Here is a 19,909-nt window from a genome sequence, read left to right on the forward strand (position 1 = left end):
TGTTATATAAGTTTATTGACACTTAAGAACCCTTAATGTTAAATTATGGCTACATCGGTCTGAAAATGTAGCTAAAAACTTCAAAATACCGTAAATTGGGGGGTACCGTTATATGGGGGCTATACCAAAACGTGGACCTATGTCCACAACTTTTTTTATATAAGTTTATTGATACTTAAGAACCCTAAATGTCAATTTATAGCTAAATCGGTCTGAAAATGTAGCTAAAAACGTAAAAATACCGCAAATCGGAGGGTACCGTCATATGGGGGCTATACCAAAACGGGGACCTATGTCCACAACTTTTGTTATATAAGTTTATTGACACTTAAGAACCCTAAATGTTAAATTATAGCTACATCGGTCTGAAAATGTAGCTAAAACCGTCAAAATACCGCAAATCGGAGGGCACCGTTATATGGGGGCTATACCAAAACGGGGACCTATGTCCACAACTTTTGTTATATAAGTTTATTGACACTTAAGAACCCTAAATGTTAAATTATAGCTACATCGGTCTGAAAATGTAGCTAAAACCGTCAAAATACCGCAAATCGGAGGGTACCGTTATATGGGGGCTATACCAAAACGTGGACCTATGTCCACAACTTTTGTTATATAAGTTTATTGACACTTAAGAACCATAAATGTTAAATTATAGCTATATCGGTTTGAAAATTTAGCTAAAAACATCAAAACACCGTAAATCGGGGGGCACCGTTATATGGGGGCTATACCAAAACGGGACCTATGTCCACAACTTTGTTATATAAGTTTATTGACACTTAAGAACCCTTAATGTTAAATTATGGCTACATCGGTCTGAAAATGTAGCTAAAAACTTCAAAATACCGTAAATTGGGGGGTACCGTTATATGGGGGCTATACCAAAACGTGGACCTATGTCCACAACTTTTTTTATATAAGTTTATTGATACTTAAGAACCCTAAATGTCAATTTATAGCTAAATCGGTCTGAAAATGTAGCTAAAAACGTAAAAATACCGCAAATCGGGGGGTACCGTCATATGGGGGCTATACCAAAACGGGGACCTATGTCCACAACTTTTGTTATATAAGTTTATTGACACTTAAGAACCCTAAATGTTAAATTATAGCTACATCGGTCTGAAAATGTAGCTAAAACCGTCAAAATACCGCAAATCGGAGGGCACCGTTATATGGGGGCTATACCAAAACGGGGACCTATGTCCACAACTTTTGTTATATAAGTTTATTGACACTTAAGAACCCTAAATGTTAAATTATAGCTACATCGGTCTGAAAATGTAGCTAAAACCGTCAAAATACCGCAAATCGGAGGGTACCGTTATATGGGGGCTATACCAAAACGTGGACCTATGTCCACAACTTTTGTTATATAAGTTTATTGACACTTAAGAACCATAAATGTTAAATTATAGCTATATCGGTTTGAAAATTTAGCTAAAAACATCAAAACACCGTAAATCGGGGGGCACCGTTATATGGGGGCTATACCAAAACGGGACCTATGTCCACAACTTTGTTATATAAGTTTATTGACACTTAAGAACCCTTAATGTTAAATTATGGCTACATCGGTCTGAAAATGTAGCTAAAAACTTCAAAATACCGTAAATTGGGGGGTACCGTTATATGGGGGCTATACCAAAACGTGGACCTATGTCCACAACTTTTTTTATATAAGTTTATTGATACTTAAGAACCCTAAATGTCAATTTATAGCTAAATCGGTCTGAAAATGTAGCTAAAAACGTAAAAATACCGCAAATCGGGGGGTACCGTCATATGGGGGCTATACCAAAACGTGGACCTATGTCCACAAGTTTTGTTATATATGTTTATTGACACTTAAGAACCCTAAATGTCAAATTATAGCCAAATCGGTCTGAAAATGTAGCTGATAACGTCAAAATACCGTAAATCGGGGGTACCGTTATATGGGGGCTATACCAAAACGTGGACCGATATATCCCATCTTCGAACTTGATCTTCCGACGGCTAAAAAAATGGTATTCCCCAATTTTCAGCGAAATCGGTCAACAAATGCGACCTGTATGTTGCGAACGGACGGACGGACGGACGGACATGCATAAATCGACTCAGAAAGTGATTCTATGTATATCCCTAGAAGGAACTATGGGTCTATCTCGCTTCCTTTTGTATGTTACATACAAATGCACTAACACATAATACCCCTTACCACATAGTGGTGTAGGGTATAAACAGTGGTGGATATGTAGGGTAATCAGCTTTAGGGCCATACAGGAAATTTCTCATTTTGTTTAATTTGCTGGATGGGCTTATTGACCTGTTTACTCGTATCGATGCAGAGTCGGCGGCAAAGGGAACTGAAGAAGTTGTTTGGTGAAAACTGAAACTATAGTCTTCCCTACCTCCGCCCGCAACTAATCAATTTCATATCCACTTAAAAACATTTTGTTGTTATTTGAATACAACAAAATATGGACTCGAGCTGAAATAAAACACAAAGACATATATCAAATGTTTGATTTAGTCTTATAAATAAGATCCCCGGCAATAAGGCAGACCAAAATTTAGTGTCAAACGTTTCCCAAATATCTTTTTAATTTGTTTATTTTTGTAAAACTAAAATTATTCCAATTTTAGTTCAGAAAAAAATTTAAAGGATTTAATGATTTCAGTTGAGAAAAGTGTGATTATTTCAGATTGGCGCAACAACGATTAATAATCGCATAAAACATCAAAAGTAACTATGCAAACGTTTTCATAATGTAGTTTTTCACCATTGAAATTTGAGTAATCATAAAAAATATTTATAAAAGACGAGATGTACCGCAATTAACTAAGAGTGAAGATGCAAAAACAATTTTCATTGACGATTTTTATAAACAGATGGTCGCAGCGAATGGGGAAATGTGTCAGGTTACTGTTTACTAACAGTTTGTTTTTAAAAACGCTATTTTTTATATTTTGAGTTTTGAGCGACTTTTGGCCTATGTTTCCCGTATGTGAGTCGTTTTGAATTTTTTGCCCCAAGTTCTTCTTGTGGGCCCTGTTACGACGGTGTAATTCTTTTTCAGGGCTAGCCCATACTTCCGAAGAAATTGACCCAGAAGCTCTAGACGTCAGAAGTATTGTATACTTCTTTCTCTGGGTTGAGGTAGAGAGTATATCCTAGTCGGACCAGCTGACTGATACTTTCTTACTTGTTTCGTCTTCAAAACACTCTCCATCCTCGCACTCTTTACATATACAGCATCGTCCAAAATTTAAGTACCCCATTAGAACATTTTTTCAAAATTGCGAAAGGTTACTTGTTTCGATTCCCAATAGTTTAGCTACTACTGTTTCCTAGTTCTTTTGTTTGATACTTTAGGGCCATACTATTGCTGAAGACCGCAAAGCAAAATTCTTATTAGTTTTAGAGATAAAGCCCCGAATAATGGAAAAAATGGTCGCTTTAGCCCGGTTTATGGGGCTGTAAAATCCAAACCCGATCTAACAAAGTAAAACCCAACTAGGGCTTTTGTAGTCTTAATATATACTTTCAGAAAATGCTTATTATAAGTTGTTTTCATTTTCAGTGTTGCACAGGGATATTCTGAATTTAATAAAAGAAGATAAAATTAAAAAAAAACATTTTAAGTCGCAAATATAAATGGACAAAACTAAATAACAAAAATAACTAGTGAAATCAATATTTTGTTGCGTATCCTTTATTCTGGATGACACACACATGTCTTCTATGCATAGAGGATATTAAATTATTAATTATTTCAGTCCATATTGCCATCCCAGGTTATTTTTGCGGCTTCAAATAATTTTTTTTTTTTTTTTTGGTTTTGAAATTTTTTTCTGTTGATTTTTGAGTTAACCCCCCCCCCCCCCCCATGATTAGGCAGGTCGAATTGTTTTGCAATCACTCCTTAACCATGTAATACGTTACGATAATTGAAATGATCCATAATTCCATTAATTTTATGAATTGCCCCAATTCTTTGCCCGAGAAAAGACCCATTACCATTATGTTGCCGCTTCCATGTTTTACAGTTTCTTTGCAATGTTTAGGATTGAACCGTTGCCTATTAGGTCCACGCCTTATGCCATCTGAATCCTTTAAACTTAACTTAGATTCATCAGAAAACAGCACAGTCCTGCAATTTTGGACACTACAGTTAAGATAGGTCTTGGGGAATTCAAGTCTGACTTTTTCATTTTTTGTCAATATGAAAGTTTTTTGCTTGTCGTTGGCGGAATATGCCCGGCTCTACCGGTCTTCTGTGAATCGTTCTTTTGCTAATTTTTAAACCTAAGCGATTTTGTATTTGGCCGGAAGATGATGTGGGATCATTTTGGATGAATATGTTGTCTTAAATTTTCTACCGTAAGTGTTTTACAAGGATTTCTGACTACCTCATGCCAAATCCGAAACATTTATCGTTTTCATGGTTCAACGCGTGGTAAATTTTTGCTCACCACCTTTAGAGGGCGTTAAATGTGACATTACAACCGTGTTTAAAATACTAACAACCATTGAAAACAACAACAATGAACTGGAGATACGTGTTGTTACAAAAAACAACAACAAACGGCCAAAACAAAGCTATATATAAAAGTGTAAAATATAATTAAATATTTTATAATACTTTCGGAAACAGAAAATTACAAACAAAAAATTAAAAAATATAGTGAATACAAAACCCAATTAAAATACTGTATTTTTAATTTAGCAAAATTCTGTACAAATTATAATTATTAACTAAATCTGATAAATATGTTCTTCATTCCAAATAGAAATTAAAAAAATAAACTGACATTTGTCCAAACTTAACGAAGCTTACAAAAATAAAATAAACAGTAGTGCACTCTTTAAGGAACTTTGAAAAAACCTAAAAATAGTGCATACTTTGAGGCACTTTACATAATTTAAAACTAGTTTGTTGCTCCCCAGTTTCATTTGCTCGTGTGTGTCATTAATATTGGGGTTAAAAAAACGCAAAAAAAACAAAAGTTTTCCCCGGAAGATACAAAACATTTACAAACGTCGCATTTCGCAGCTCTTTTCCGCTTTAGGCGCACGCTTGTGTGTGTGTGCATGTATATTATTAAATTACCTCGTCTAGTCTATAAGCCAGAGGGTGACGGTGGCAAAGTCGGCCGAATTTTACGCGGCAACCAAGTGGGTAAGGCCAAGATAAACAGCAAATTATGCGCGATTATCCCTCAGTGCCAAATGTTTTTCGTGTGGCATCCTCGCACAGTGTTGACACAGATCCAGTTACTGTAGTTGGCGGCAGCGACAATGGTGATATAAAAACGACAAATGCTAATTTTACCGCAGGCCAGTTACAACAATACCCACAAAAGCACCAGCAGCTACAAAATGGCAATATTAGTGGTCACCAGCAGCCTCCATTAGTTAAATCCACTCACCATGGCTCTTCTACTGCAATAATAACAGCATCAACATCAACAGTTTCAAATCATGCTACCAATTCAGCAGCAGCAACAACAACAAAATCGACATTGTCTACGTCGGCGTCATTATCAACATCTTCAGCAAGTCTATTGAAAACATTTGCTGCAAATAAAGCTAACGATGAGTCCCAACAACGTCAACAGCAATACAAACATACGGCACATGCTTCCATAGAGAAACCATCAAATAGCAGTCTGGTTGGTAGCTCACAATTGTATCTGCATTCACCCTATGCCACATTGCCAAGGAATCCCATTAATATTTCGCAATCGTCTTTGTCACTGCACTCGTTTGCAGCCAATGGTGGTGACATATATGCCGGACAACAACAACACCACCAGCAACATAATAATTCTTTAAATTCTAGCAACAAACAGAATTCAATTGGCAACAGCAATACAATTATTGCAACAACATCAACAACAACGGTTGGCAACAACAATCAAAGCTCTCCTCCAGTCACCACTAATGAGAACAAAATGATGGGTGTTATAAATACAATTTCCGGTAGTATTCCCTCCACTGGTTTCCCGCCAATCGACCATGGCAACCCTAACACCAACACCATCAATGCCAGTGGTGGTCTAACACATATGGGTGTGAATGGACGTACCATGTCAGTGGCCAGTGATCTAAATACCAGCATGAATAATTCATGTACTAATCTCAGTAAATTGAATGGTTTTTCACAGCATCAACAACTGCAGCAGCAGCAAAGACATTTGCAACAACAAAAGTTGTTGCAACACCCATCAACTACAGCTCAACAACGTGACTTTAGACAAGTATCAGCAGCACCACCACCAATAATATCCCATCTAGACGAATTTACACCCTACCGACGTTCAATGGTGCCTCCATGTACAACAGCCATGGAAAGAAATACTGGTGGATATTTATGGATTATAACACCTGTTGCTGCCAGGTAAGTAGAACAACAAATAAGAAAAGCAAAACAGAGATAAACATTGAATTTGAACTGAAGCATCATCCTAGGCAAAAATAACAGATGATGACAATGAGGCAGGGCAACAATAACCATAAGGACGATGTCATCATTATTCCTAGTAGCAGGCAGGTTGTGGTTAGGTTATGGCAAAGGAAACGAAATAAACTAATAAACATTGCATGCTAACTACGAGTAACAACAACTATGCAGGGGCATTTGTAGAAAACGATAACAGCAACAAGTTGTTGCTTACTTTAATTGGAACACTAAAAGTTCCATGAATTTACCAAGAAGTTGAAAAATTCAATTAATCCCTAAATGTTGTAAGTTAAATCCAAAGGTTGAAATCAATAACAACAAGTAAAAAAGTATCAGTCTGCTTTGCCGACAGAGAGCCTATGTGAATTGAAACTTTCATCTACGAACAGATCGACGCAATTGTTGAACTTTTGTGGGGGAGGTAACATAAGGAGAAGATCGATATCGGCCATTTTAGAAGTTCAACTAAATTTAGACAAAATATTAGGAGATCCAACGTTTGGACCAATTTGGTTGCCCCGTTTAAGGGATATCACGCATACCATTGTAGTGAAAATTTTTTAAATATTGGAGGGAATTACAGGAGTTTGTTGCCAATCTTCGAACTGAAACTAAGTTTGGAGACCTTTTGGGCTGTTTTTTCAAGAAGTATGGACTTGCCCCTAAAAAGCATTTACCGTCGTAAATGACACAGCTTCAACAACAATCAAAGTGATTCGAGAGCAGGTCTTAAAGTGAACTTATCCGAAATTTTGTGTGGGAGGTACCCGAAGGAGTGGACAAATATAGTCCATACGGCTTATCTTCGAACTTATACGATGTTTGAACAAAATATTACGAAGACCAAATTTTGGACCGAATCGACAGATCCGTTCAAGAGTTATCTTGCGCTCCAACCACTACATAAGGTGTCATAAGGGTTTTTGCACCTTTCAGGCGATTTGCTCAGGAAGTATGGACTTGCCCCAAATGAAACTTGTACCATCGTATGGGAAGGGGTGAATACAAGTTGTTACAACAAAAATCGAAATGATTCGAGAGCAGGTCCTAAAGTTTAGGATCTAAACTGAACTTTTCCGAACTTTTGTGTGGTAGGTACCCGAAGGAGTGGACCGATTAAGTCCATATTGGAACCTCATCTAAGTCTGGTAGAAATTTCATGACGTTGAAAGTATGGACCAAATCTGTTACTCTCTTCACGCAGAGAAAAAATATTTTTCGCTTTTGTTGGAACAAAAATATCTGCTTTGGTTCCAAAAATGTATTTGTTTTGTTCAAACATTGTAATCCAAATCCAAAAATACCATCTTTTGTTCCAAACATAGAAAACTAAAACAACTTTCGAATTTCCGCAATATTGTAAAAATCGTTAACAGTACCGATTGTAGGAACTATCATAATCTAATTTTGTTTACAAAAAGTATTGTCAACCCAGAAAACCAGACCAGAAATTTTTGATTTGAGTGTATATACTTCTCATATACACTTTTCACATAACTTGGATATAAATGTCGCGTATAATATTGCAATCATTGAATACATGGTTTGCTGCATTGGCTGACAACAAAGCCAAACAAAAAGCCACAGGCACCCCCACAACATAAGGAATAATTAAACACCATAACAAACTCCGGTATAACACCATACCTCAAAGCACAATGAAGATAGAAGAATGAAACAAAACAGAAACAAATAAAAACAAGAGTCTCATTGTTGGTATACATACACACAAAAACAAAGATAAAGGCATCATGTCATACAAACAAAACTCACCATAATTGTTTTTTTCAACACGGCATCGAATAGCGAGAGAAGAGAAAAAATTGTCGAAGAAAAGAGAGAACTATTGTCCAGTTGACAAAAACTATTTTTGGATTTAACAAAACCCAATTGTTGGAATCACAATACTACATTTGGAATTTAACAATATCTTTACAATACATATTTTGCTCTTCGAATATTGTTGGATCAATCATATTTTTTCTCTGCGTGCATGACACTCTTTTTACAGTGTTTTATTTAACTTACTTTGGTGTCCGTTTAGTTCAAATATGGTAACTCATTTTTAATACAGTTGCAGTTGACCAATCGAACTGAAACTTTGCACACTTTTCAGATTTAGATGACAACCCAGCAAAATGTTCGATGCCAAAGATGTCATTCAATCATGGGTGAAAGTGATCTGGCATGTCATCTTTTTAGCATCTTCATCGATGAATTTTGTATGAGCGTGGACCCCAAAAGATGCTATTCATTTTTGGATCTAAAGCATGTCATTTACACCAATGTTTTGACATGTCATTTTCAGCAATGCTGTGGCATGTCATTTCCCCCAATGCTTTGGCATGTCATTTTCACCAACCCTTTGCAAAGACATTATGCTTACGACGAGAGTTTTAACAACGTTCGTTGTGAATTTGAGCCTCCGACAACATCAAACCTAATGTAAATAATTAATTTTATATATTTAGAAATATTTGTATAAATAAAAACACGAAATTAATTTCTATTGGATAGATGGAATGGGTTCAAATGCTGATGAAAAGATCGGATCTTTCACGACTTCCTTTGCATTGGTTCAAATGCTGATGAAAATATCGGATCATTCACGACTTCCTTTACTTTGGTTCAATTGCTAGTGAAAAGATCGGATCTTTCACGCCTTCGTTTGAACCGATGCCAAAGATGCCATGAAATCAAGTCATCGCATGGAACCCCTTCCTTAAAATTTTGCTGGGAATTAATGAATATGAAATTAAAGGCATGATTGTTCCATTTTACAGTGTTTTTTAACTTGCATTTCAATTCTGGTAACTCATTTTCACGCAGTTGCAGTTGACCAATCGAACTGAAACTTTGCACATTTTTCAGATTTGGATGACAATACATGAATATGAAATCAAATCCAATATTGGTAAATTTTTCCTATAGCCCCCATATAGCGGTACCACCCGATTTAGTTCAAATCTAGTAACTCATTTTTAACGCAGTTGCAGTTGACCAATCGAACTGAAACTTTGCACATTTTTCAGATTTGGATGACAATACATGAATATGGGCCCATTTTTTTCTACAGCCCCCATAGCGGTACCACCCGATTTCAGGTATTTTTAGGATTTTATCTTCATTTTTGCCCGACTAAGCTGTCTTTGGCATTTGGTATTTCCAATGATACAGACATTTCCCCACCAAAAATTGTGGACATAGGTCCAGGTTTTGGTATAGCCCCTTATATCGTTACCACCAGATTTCAAGTATTATGAGGACTTTATCTGCATTTTTAGGCCGAATTGGCTGTAACTTGGCAATGGGACCAACCATTGGTACAGATACTTCCTCACTAAAATTATGGACATAGGTATAGGTTTTGGTATAGCCCCCATATAGCGGATTTAAGGATTTTATCTTCATTTTTAACCCGAATAGACTGTCATTTGGCATTTGGGGTTCCCAATGGTACCGAAACTTCCACACCAAAAATTGTGGACATAGGTCCAGGTTTTGGTATTGCCCCCATATAGCGGTACGGCCCGATTTCAAGTATTTTAAGAGAAGTTTCAGTACCATTGGGAACTCTAAATGCCATATTACAGCTTATTCGGTTTAAAAATGAAGATAAAACATTTTTAAACCGAATAAGCCGTAATTTGGCATTTAGGGTTCCCAATGGTACAGAAACTTATCCACCAAAAATTATGGACATAAGTACAGGTTTTGGTATAGCCCCCATATAGCGGTACCACCTGATTTGAAGTGTTTTAATGATTTGATCTTCATTTTTAACCCGAATAGGCTGTCATTTGGCATTTGGTGTTCCCAATGGTACTGAAACTTCCCCACCAAAAATTGTGGACATACATAGGTACAGGTTTTGGTATAGCCCCCATATAGCAGTACGGCCCGGTTTCAAGTGTTTTAAGGATTTTAACTTCATTTTTAGACCGAATTGGCTGTAACTTGGCATTTGGAGTCCACAATGGTACTAAAACTTCCCAACCAAAAATTGTGGACATAGGTCCAGGTTTTGTATAGCCCCCATATAGCGGTACGGCCCGATTTCAAGTGTTTTAAGGATTTTATCTTCATTTTTAGGCCGAATTGACTGTAACTTGGCATTTGGAGTCCCCAATGGTACATAAACTTCCCTACTAAAAATTATGGACATAAGTCCAGGTTTTGGTATAGCCTTTTTATAACGGTACTACACGATTTCAGGCATTTTAAAGTTTTCATCTAAATTTTCAGCATAAATTCACTATAATTTTGTTCTCAGTGGTCAAATAAATGTATTTAGTAAAAAGTTGAAAATAAAACATAATTTAAAACAAGTAAGCCAAGGCTATAGTCGGACCGGGCCGACCATGTGATACCCTACACCTTTACCGCTGGGAATTAGCTTTTCACAAATCAAAATTTCTTTATGGAAGAAATAAACTTATTATAAGAACTAATATTGTGGATTCTGGTACCGTATCACACCAAGCTGAAATAATAATAAACTAATTGTTTCACAAACATCTCAGAGGGGACAAGGGAGACTTCTCTCATATCAATGAGTGAGTGTACCCCGATTCATATTCGCTCAATGATATGGGACCCCCAGCTTATCTCCAAGTCCGAACGGCGTGCCCTAAGACACCATTTGTAGAGAAGTTTTATATGGCTGAAATTCTCAGAAAATGTCGCAAACCTTACTGAAGGATATTTTGCCACCGTTGAAAATTTGTGTTTGCCTGGCTGGGGAATCGTTTTGCAAAAAAGGTGGTAAAGCGACCCATGCAATGTATGTATAAAAATCCAATTGGACAATTAAAACGTTAGGGCACCATGTAATTTGCAATAATGCAATAACTGGGAATAGGAAAATGTGGTTCTCTACACAAAACACAAGCAGTAGGCCCGTTATCTAGCAGACACGAGATTGCAATTTGCATCAGGGGGAAGGTCAGTAGTTCTATTTCCATATGTAGTCTACTTTGCCGGCAAATGTCCTCCAGGGAATAAAATATAGACCAAAAATATTTTTTTGTATTTTTCATACAAAAGTAATGGTCCATTTCACCTGCTAAATAATATCAGATCATCATCTAAAATTCTTCTACCTAAACTCCTGCAAAATTTCGTGATTATTGAGCTATAATTGCGAACTCTAGCGGGTTAATGATAACTCTACAAACAAATAACTGGGTATATTAGGCTGTAACTCTGTTATCTTATCATGTACACCAATACAATTAAATCAATAGAAAGGTCAAGCGTTCCTCTTCCAAGTATAGCTTACTTGCTCGGATTGTCTCTTCCAGGAATAAAGATATAAGCTTTATATTAAAAAATTTCACAATTTGCACACAAAAGTTGTGGTCCATTTAACCCTCTAAATATTACCTGATCGCGATCTCAAATTGCAAGCTTCTTCTTTGTCATATACTCTTACCTTATTTAAAATTTCGAGGCTATATGACCATTATTGCGACCTACAGAGCAGCTACAAAATCGTGTAAAAAATATGTTTTTGGTCCATTTCACCCGCTAAATATTTCACGATCATCACCAATTAAAATAGCGATCTATTCTGATGTGAAACCATCCTCCATACCAAATTTCGTGACGATCGGTCCATAATTGCGGCCTAGAGTTTGATTACAATTTATAATGGACAGACGGACGGACGGACACACATCTCAAAATCGCTTTATCTCGTCGAGATATGAAGATTGGTATAGCAAATTGGGGGTCTCCGACGAATATTTCGCGGTGTTACATGAATTTTTACCAAAACTTAACTTATTATAAAAATTAAGTTTCAGTGTTTTATTTAGAGATTCACTTAAAACGAGAAAATAATTTGTCGCTAAGCCTTAATAAATATATTCCAATAAAATATGTCCATTCACCTCTTTGATTCAATTATAAAATGTCCAATTATAAAATGTATTGCGCATTTAATTTACTAAAATCACCATTACTTTAAGAAACAACAAAAATTGGATTTATTCACTAAGTTTACCGTCTCTACTCGACGATTGCCTTGGAGAAAGTGAAGACAAGTGTTCTGCCTTTCTCGCTATAAGAACAAAATAATTCATACTATTTTTTTCTTTTCCTCTTCGCTTGCTATGTTGGTTAACTGTTACAGAAAAAAATGACCACTTGTGAATGAATAAATCGCAACAACAACAAAGAACGAAACACACGTGTTTGGCCGCATACCGCATACATACCACCAAAGCAAAAACAAACTTTTTTACTCTCCCGTCGTCGCTTCTACGTCTTCTATTGCACCATACACAAAGCTCGTTATTACGAAATAAACGAGAGCCCTGTTGCTACGCTCTTTGATAAAAATCTTCTCTTCACCCACAAAAAATATGTTCTAACATAAAAAATATGTTGGAACCCAAACAAATAAAATTGAGATATGTTACCAAATGTTGCAAACATATATTTGTTTGGGCCCAAACAAATTGTGTTTGGATGCAAACATATATTTGTTTGCAACCAGTCGCAAACCTATATTTGTTTGCATCCAAACATATTTCTAACATATATTTTTCTGAGTGTATACACTCCATTTCGGTGGAATAAGACACCTACATTTCTGTTAATGTTGTCTTATATATCCCAAAGCGAATTAATCTATGTTTTCAATCTTGTACAGGTTGAAAGTCTATGATGTTTCATATTTAACACAGAAAAAATTCTTTTTCTAGCTTTTCGCGAAATGATTTTATGATCATTTTTCGATAGTACTATGAAAACTAGATACTTATTTTTGGCCATTAGGAATTGCTCATCGCGAATTGTTGAGATATATCGCCACATTTTCGTTCAGTCTATAAAGCAGGGCTTTCTCGTCTTTTTCACCAAAGAAAACCTCTAAGACCTCTGATTTCGCTCAGAAATCCCCATAGTCAGTAGAATAAAACACCTACATTTCTGTTAATGTTAACTTATTTATCCCAAAGCAAATGAATCTATATTTGTAATCTTGTACATATTTCAAGTCTACGATGTTGCGTAGCAAACACAGAAAAAAATATTTTTCTAGCTTTTCGCTAAATGATTTTCTGATCATTTTCCCGATATTACTATGAAAAATAGGTATTTTTTGTCATCAGCATAGAACAATCATGGTATTTTAGCGAATTGTTGAGATATTAACGCCGAATTTTATTTCAGTCGATAAGGCAGGGCTTTTCTTATCATTTTTCATCAAAGAAAATCTGTAACTGTAACTATTGAGTTGAACTAAAACAACTAAGACTGTTTTTGCACCAAATATAAACTCAGTTTAAAGCATTCTTAATCAATTTCTAAATTTGATATTTTAGAAATGTTGATGCAACCGAAATATTGAATTCGTACTGCAATATAAACCAAATTTTAAAAGTTCTTCTGTTGCATTACTATCCTGCTGGTACTGGTCACAATTATGTTTAAATCTCATTTGATCCAAGCGTTTAAACTTAAACGATTTTATAACCTATTTGACATTATACTATGCGCGCGTGTGTGTGTGTGTTATTGGCTGTCCTCAAGCCCATTTTTTCTAACCACAACCTAAGACAGACATAACCTCCCTCCTACAGCAAAGATGAGCATCAAGGAAAGAAAAAAGGGCACATAGAGTCAAGGAATGTCTTTTTATATTTTAAGTGCCTCAAGTCTTTTGGAAATAACCCAGATGAGTTAGACCGACCCATCAAACTCGTCCTTCTTCAATGGCAAATGTTGTAGTGTAGCATAGCAGGTTCTTGGTTTACCAAGTTCATAGAACAACAATAACAACAACAGTAAGGGACACAATGGGGTAAAAATGGTACAGAAGGAACGACGAAATCAGGTTATGCTGGAAAATAAGGCAGTTAAATTATATTTACGTTATAAACAATTCTCCATAGGAGAATGTTTGTTTTTGTTGCCTCAGGTTACATATTGAAGCACCAAGGTATTCTTCCGTACTTCGATTTTAGTACTACACCACAATGTATCATCATCTCGATATGTTGATCCAAGATCCACCTTTGGATATCACATATCTATCTGTACATTGTAAATTGTATTATAAATTATGGGTAGATTAGTTTAAAATTTTTAATGGATTTCAGATACCAACCAGTGCACAATGGGGCTAATGACAGGTTTTTGAGGCAAAAAGTCATTTTTTCAAGTCAGTGACTGAAATCAAATGAAAACGGAATTATATTCTCAACACTTTCAAACCTCCAAAACCAAAAAAAAAAAACAATCTGGCAACGGCCCCCTGCGACATGCCATGCTGTCAAAGGTGTCATAATTTTCATTCCGTTTATTTCTGGCATTCACAATTTAGGTATTTTGGCGCCAAAACCTGATCTGTTGATATTATATATATTTTTTTAAATGGAAAATACGGGTAATGGTGTGGAAATTAAGATTATTATTAAAAATGTAAATCTAATATTAGATGTGGTCAAAAAATTGTTGTGTCAGTAAGTGATGTTTTTTGATGTAGTCTGTGGTATCATCCGTGGAGTAGAAATTTTGGTATCGGGGCGTATTCACATAAATATACATATATATTTGGTGGAAGCTGACGATATCAGCTAACAGTTTTTGAAATAAAATTTTGCGTATACTAGCGAGTTAAAAAGAAATCAGTTTCCAGATTTCGTAAATCTTTAAATATTGGATATTTTTAATTTTTTTTGGAAAACCTAAACATGTTATAGACAGGAGTTAAACAACAAATTAATAAAATTTGTGCAAGACTTAACCAAATAAAAAACTTCTGTCCGCAGTAAAAGACCAAAGTCGGACTGGGCGATTATGTGATACCCTATTTATCAATGCCCCACAGTGCATTAAATAGGATGAAAATATATAAGGGGCTATAGTTAACTCCGAACTGAATATAACAAAAATTGACCGACTCCACTCTTGGCTGATTTCTGCCAGAAGTACCGAATTTAATCCGGATCGGGCTTATTTAACGAATTTAAACTACAATAAACCTCAAATCGGATGAAAAATTTATATGGGAGATATATTCAAATCTGATCCGATTTAGATATAACCTGGCAAACTTATTTATTGTCCGAATTCCGCGACATTTTCCATTTTGCATTAACATTAGACAGAATTTGCGAATTTGGTGCACCGAATACCTCAAATTGGGCGAATATATATGGGAGCTATATCCAATTTTGAACCGACTTGGTAAACTTATTTATAGTTAGAATACGGTAGCATTGCCCAAACTTCATCATAACTGACAGAATTACTTGAAATCGGTCGAACATATATATATGAGAGCTATATCTATATATGAACCGATATCAACCAAATTTAGCAGTTTCGTCTTAAGGCCGATTATAAATATCTGCACGAAATTTTGAAGGTCTATCTTGACCCTGTGACTTTTTGCCTCAAAACCCTAACTTTGGCCCCACAGTGCAGTGTATGAACCTATTTTGTTGTTGTAGCAAAGCAAATACGTTCGTTCTGTCTTCATTTATATGGCTCTGGTTTCTCCAAATTCTAAAATGTTGCAAAGTGAATAGGATCATGAAAATCCCACCTGACATGCCTGGGTGGATGTGCTACCCACCATATGGTGATTAGGATGGCTCTCACGGTAACAGCCGAGCAAGTACTGCAACGAAAGCATGTCATTGTGTTGCTGTCCTGGAAGAATCTTTGTCTCCTCATGTAAATGGTCCACGGAAAACATGATGAGGCAACTTGTTGCAGTTCTCAGGATGCCATTCTGACAGGTTTGAATATTTTTTCCATCACGGACAAAACTGGTGCCTCATAGCTTACCACAGACCGACCTATCGAGTTATATGTGGTCAACAAGATTGTCCCAGATAGTTGTGGCATACGCGGACGACATGAACTTGTTGTCGAATGTGACGGCTAGAATTTAGGGGGTTGTTTGTGGTCGAAATTCTGCTACCATCGACCATGAAATTCAACTCTGTTCTCCCTCTGCTAAACATGTGGTGAACAGAGTGACCGTAGGTTTAGTGGCGAATATTTGCATATTCCTCACGTGGTAAGATCAGTAAAATAAGAGTTCAGCCTTTCACAATAATAAAAAGGAGGTGCCTGACGCCAAGATCGTACAAACATGATTATACGTTACATCCCAAAGCCGTTCAGAGGGAGTGGAATAGAGTAGAGGTAAAACAGTTATGGGTACTTTACACGATATGTTTTTTACATATGGATTGTCACTTTGCATATACATTTTGTATTTAAAAAGTGACAACCCATATGTTAAAAACATATCGTGTAAAGTACCCATTACAGAGATATCATCCTACTTGGGGGAAGTCCCTGTTTCACTCTACGGAGCTTAGACTTCATGTTCCTGAATTCCACGTACGACCAAACGTCCATACATATAATTGACTATCCAAGATTTCAAACTTGACCGGAAGGTTATCTGCTCAATCTCCTTAAACAGCGTGGAGTGCTTGACAGCATCAAAGTCTTTTGATAAGTCAAGCGCCACCAGCACTGCTCCACCACATTGCTTGTTCAATTTGAGTCCTCGACTAATATGTGTGGAGAAGGCATGCAGCGCTGTTGTCGCGCTGTGCTGCTTGCGGAACCAATGTTGATGATTGGCAACTTTATAATAATTACTGACGTTTGAGGGAAGTAAAGCCTCAAAAGTCTTTGCCACGGGCAACAAAAGCGAAATCGGTCCGTACGATTACCTTTGCGGGCATCCTTGCCTGGCTTTTGCAGCAGGACCACCCTGCCCATTTTCCAGCCTTTGAGGATGATGTGGGTGGCTAAACACTGATTGAGAAATTTAGTCAGATACTCGTCTAGGCACATCCAGCTGTTTCAGCATTACCATGGAGATTACATCAGGGCCCAACGCTTTGGATAATTTAGCTTTTCTGATGACATTCGCAACATCATCTATTACAATTTGTGGTGGTTCATCCTCGTCAGAAAGAGATCTATTGCATTGGAGTACTCTTTGTCCAAACTGTCGATGGAAATAACTTGCGCACCTCTTCGGATCAGTCAGCGTAACGTCGCCAAACCGGCTGAGGTCCTATCTTCCTTCCGGAGTTCGAGAGTGACTTAAACCGGCACCAATGTTGCAACTCTTCAGATTATGTAACCACTTGTTCCGCTTATGCTCACCGACCTACCTGTTAACTTCTAGTGTCAGCTCCCTGCCTCTGGGGTAGCTGGGGTTGGCACGATGAAGCTCATCATGCTCATTTGCTAACACCGTCGCCTCTGCTGGGAAGTTTTGTCCCACTCCGGGTGTTCGAACAGCAGGTAAATGGTTAGCGGCTGCAGCAGTGATGACGCCTCGACGGGTTGCCAGGTGACGTCATTTGTCAGACCAGGTGACACGATGGTTATGTCTGGCGAACTGTGACATAATCTTTTAAATTCATTATACTCTCAGCCTTTAGGGTAGAAAGGGTATATATGGTAATATTCAAAAAAGTTTTACAATCGTTGAAGTTGAGGTTCACCATTTAATAAGTCGCGAACTGTTAATATATTTTATAAAATATGAATACATTTATATATATTGAAGTGTTTTAGCTACGATCTCATAATATGGACCATAAAAAATAATTTTCGTGGAAGCTGCGCTGGTGGTAATATAAAAAAATGGGAAAAATGTGTTGAAGTTTACAAGTTTTTTTGTGTTCTTTCTTGATTTCTGGCCAAACCACGGAAAATTCAAACCTATGCTCAAAGAAAGAACTAAAGAATACCCCTTAGGCAATATGGTTCTAGTGTATGACTTTTCGATATATACACTGTATCCCCCTAAAATCGATGCTGACATTTTGAAGTTTTGATTTCAGTGTTTTTCGAATTTTTCTTATAATTAGATGGTGCAACTAGATAATAATCGAAACTAGTTTATAGGATTGCAGAACTCGCGATTCCACGTCGTTCGATGTATATCTCATGAGTGTGCTCCGTACAGCTTCCTAGTAATAGAAGTCCAAAGGCGAAAATTTGGTCCGTAAATTTTCTGAAAAAACCTATTTTTTGGCTTTAAAATTAACAACTGTCGTACAGGTACCCCTGAACCCCGCGTGATTTCAGTTTTTTACGTGCCGGATCTAATGAGCTCTTCCGCGGTCAAATCCATCCACTAAAACGCCGGATATAGATACCTTGAAAGTAGGAAAATCTGCAAAAAATATATTTTGACAATTCCGCGAATTGAACCGCGATTTTCTTTGATTATTTTTACATAAATGTAATCGTTTATACGCGATTATTATATTTGCCAAAAAGGTGTGTCACAAATTACAAAGATTCGGGAGTAATATCCCTATTTATCCCAAAATAGAATGTGGTGGCACATCCGCAGTTCTTGACTAATCTGTCTAAAATAATTTGTATTGACGTATTTTTAATAGGGGGCCATTGAAATCGGATGCACCTTATAATCATATGCACATCGCGTAATTTTTGCCCACTTGAAGGTTTTTTGAATAGTAAGATGCAACTGATGGCACACTTTGGCCGCTGAATGAAACATGGGAAAATCCATGCATATTGATAGAAATGGACTCCCTGTATCCGAAAAGCACATGCACCCCAACTGATTTCAACGGATTCGCGAATTACACGCCTTTTAATTTTTGTGTTTTTTCTTTGGTTGTTATTTCAATATTACTCTCTACTTCTTATTTCTATAGCTTATCACAGAAAGCAAATATACTTTCACGATGACTAATTACTTTTCTCGTAGAAGTTTAGGCAAAATACTTCAGGATTTGGATCGAAATTTAGCGAAATAATAGCATAACTCCCAACATTTATTTTTCAAATTTTTCGTATTTAACCAAAAATATATTTTTGAAATAATTTCCAACAATAAGTTTCCGTTCTTTGTTGTTGCTGTAATATGCAAGTTATAAACGCGATCTTTATAATTTTGGTCTCACATTTTTCTAGGCGTTGTCTAGATTCTGTACGTATTTTTAAATTATTTTTTTAGAGATTTTTTGGACTTTGATTTAGAATAAATAAAATTTATTCCAAGATTTCTTCAATATTTTTTGATTTACCGCGAAAATAAAAATAAATTTAGCAACTATTTTAGCATCTACGGATAGATATCACATTCTGCTAACGATTCATATATACATGTTCTTATTACAACTCAATAGGAATTTTTAAATATTTTTTCTTTACAAGAGAGTAAAACCGCATATAACTTTTGAGTGCAGCATCCAATTTTGTGAACGCGAACAGATTTGAAACCACGATTTTTTTCTTAACCCATGTACCAAAAATGGCGGATGTGCTCGCCAAAAAAGTTTTTAATTTTTTTTCTATGTAATTGTAAAGGAAATTTGAAATTTACCATATACACTTTCATTCATTTCAAAATGTGCCTCATGGAAATAATGGTTTTAGTCCCCAAGTATGTTTGCACGAAAGGTGTTTCAGACAATTTGGAG

At 36.3% G+C, this 19,909-nt stretch overlaps 1 protein-coding gene across 1 annotated transcript in view; it reads left to right on the plus strand.

Annotated features, from left to right (window-relative positions):
- Positions 1 to 4,782: 4,782 nt before the first annotated feature.
- Positions 4,783 to 19,909, plus strand: part of stg1 (stargazin-like protein) — a 246,516-nt gene continuing 231,389 nt past the window's right edge. The window contains exon 1 of the mRNA XM_073979640.1: positions 4,783 to 6,392. Within this exon, the coding sequence (XP_073835741.1) occupies positions 5,197 to 6,392 (1,196 nt within the window). The 5' untranslated portion in view covers positions 4,783 to 5,196. The remainder of the gene's footprint in view (positions 6,393 to 19,909) is intronic.

Source organism: Musca autumnalis, unplaced genomic scaffold (genome assembly GCF_047663935.1).
Source record: "Musca autumnalis isolate F117 unplaced genomic scaffold, ASM4766393v1 scaffold_3, whole genome shotgun sequence".
Classification (NCBI taxonomy): Eukaryota; Metazoa; Arthropoda; class Insecta; order Diptera; family Muscidae; genus Musca; species Musca autumnalis.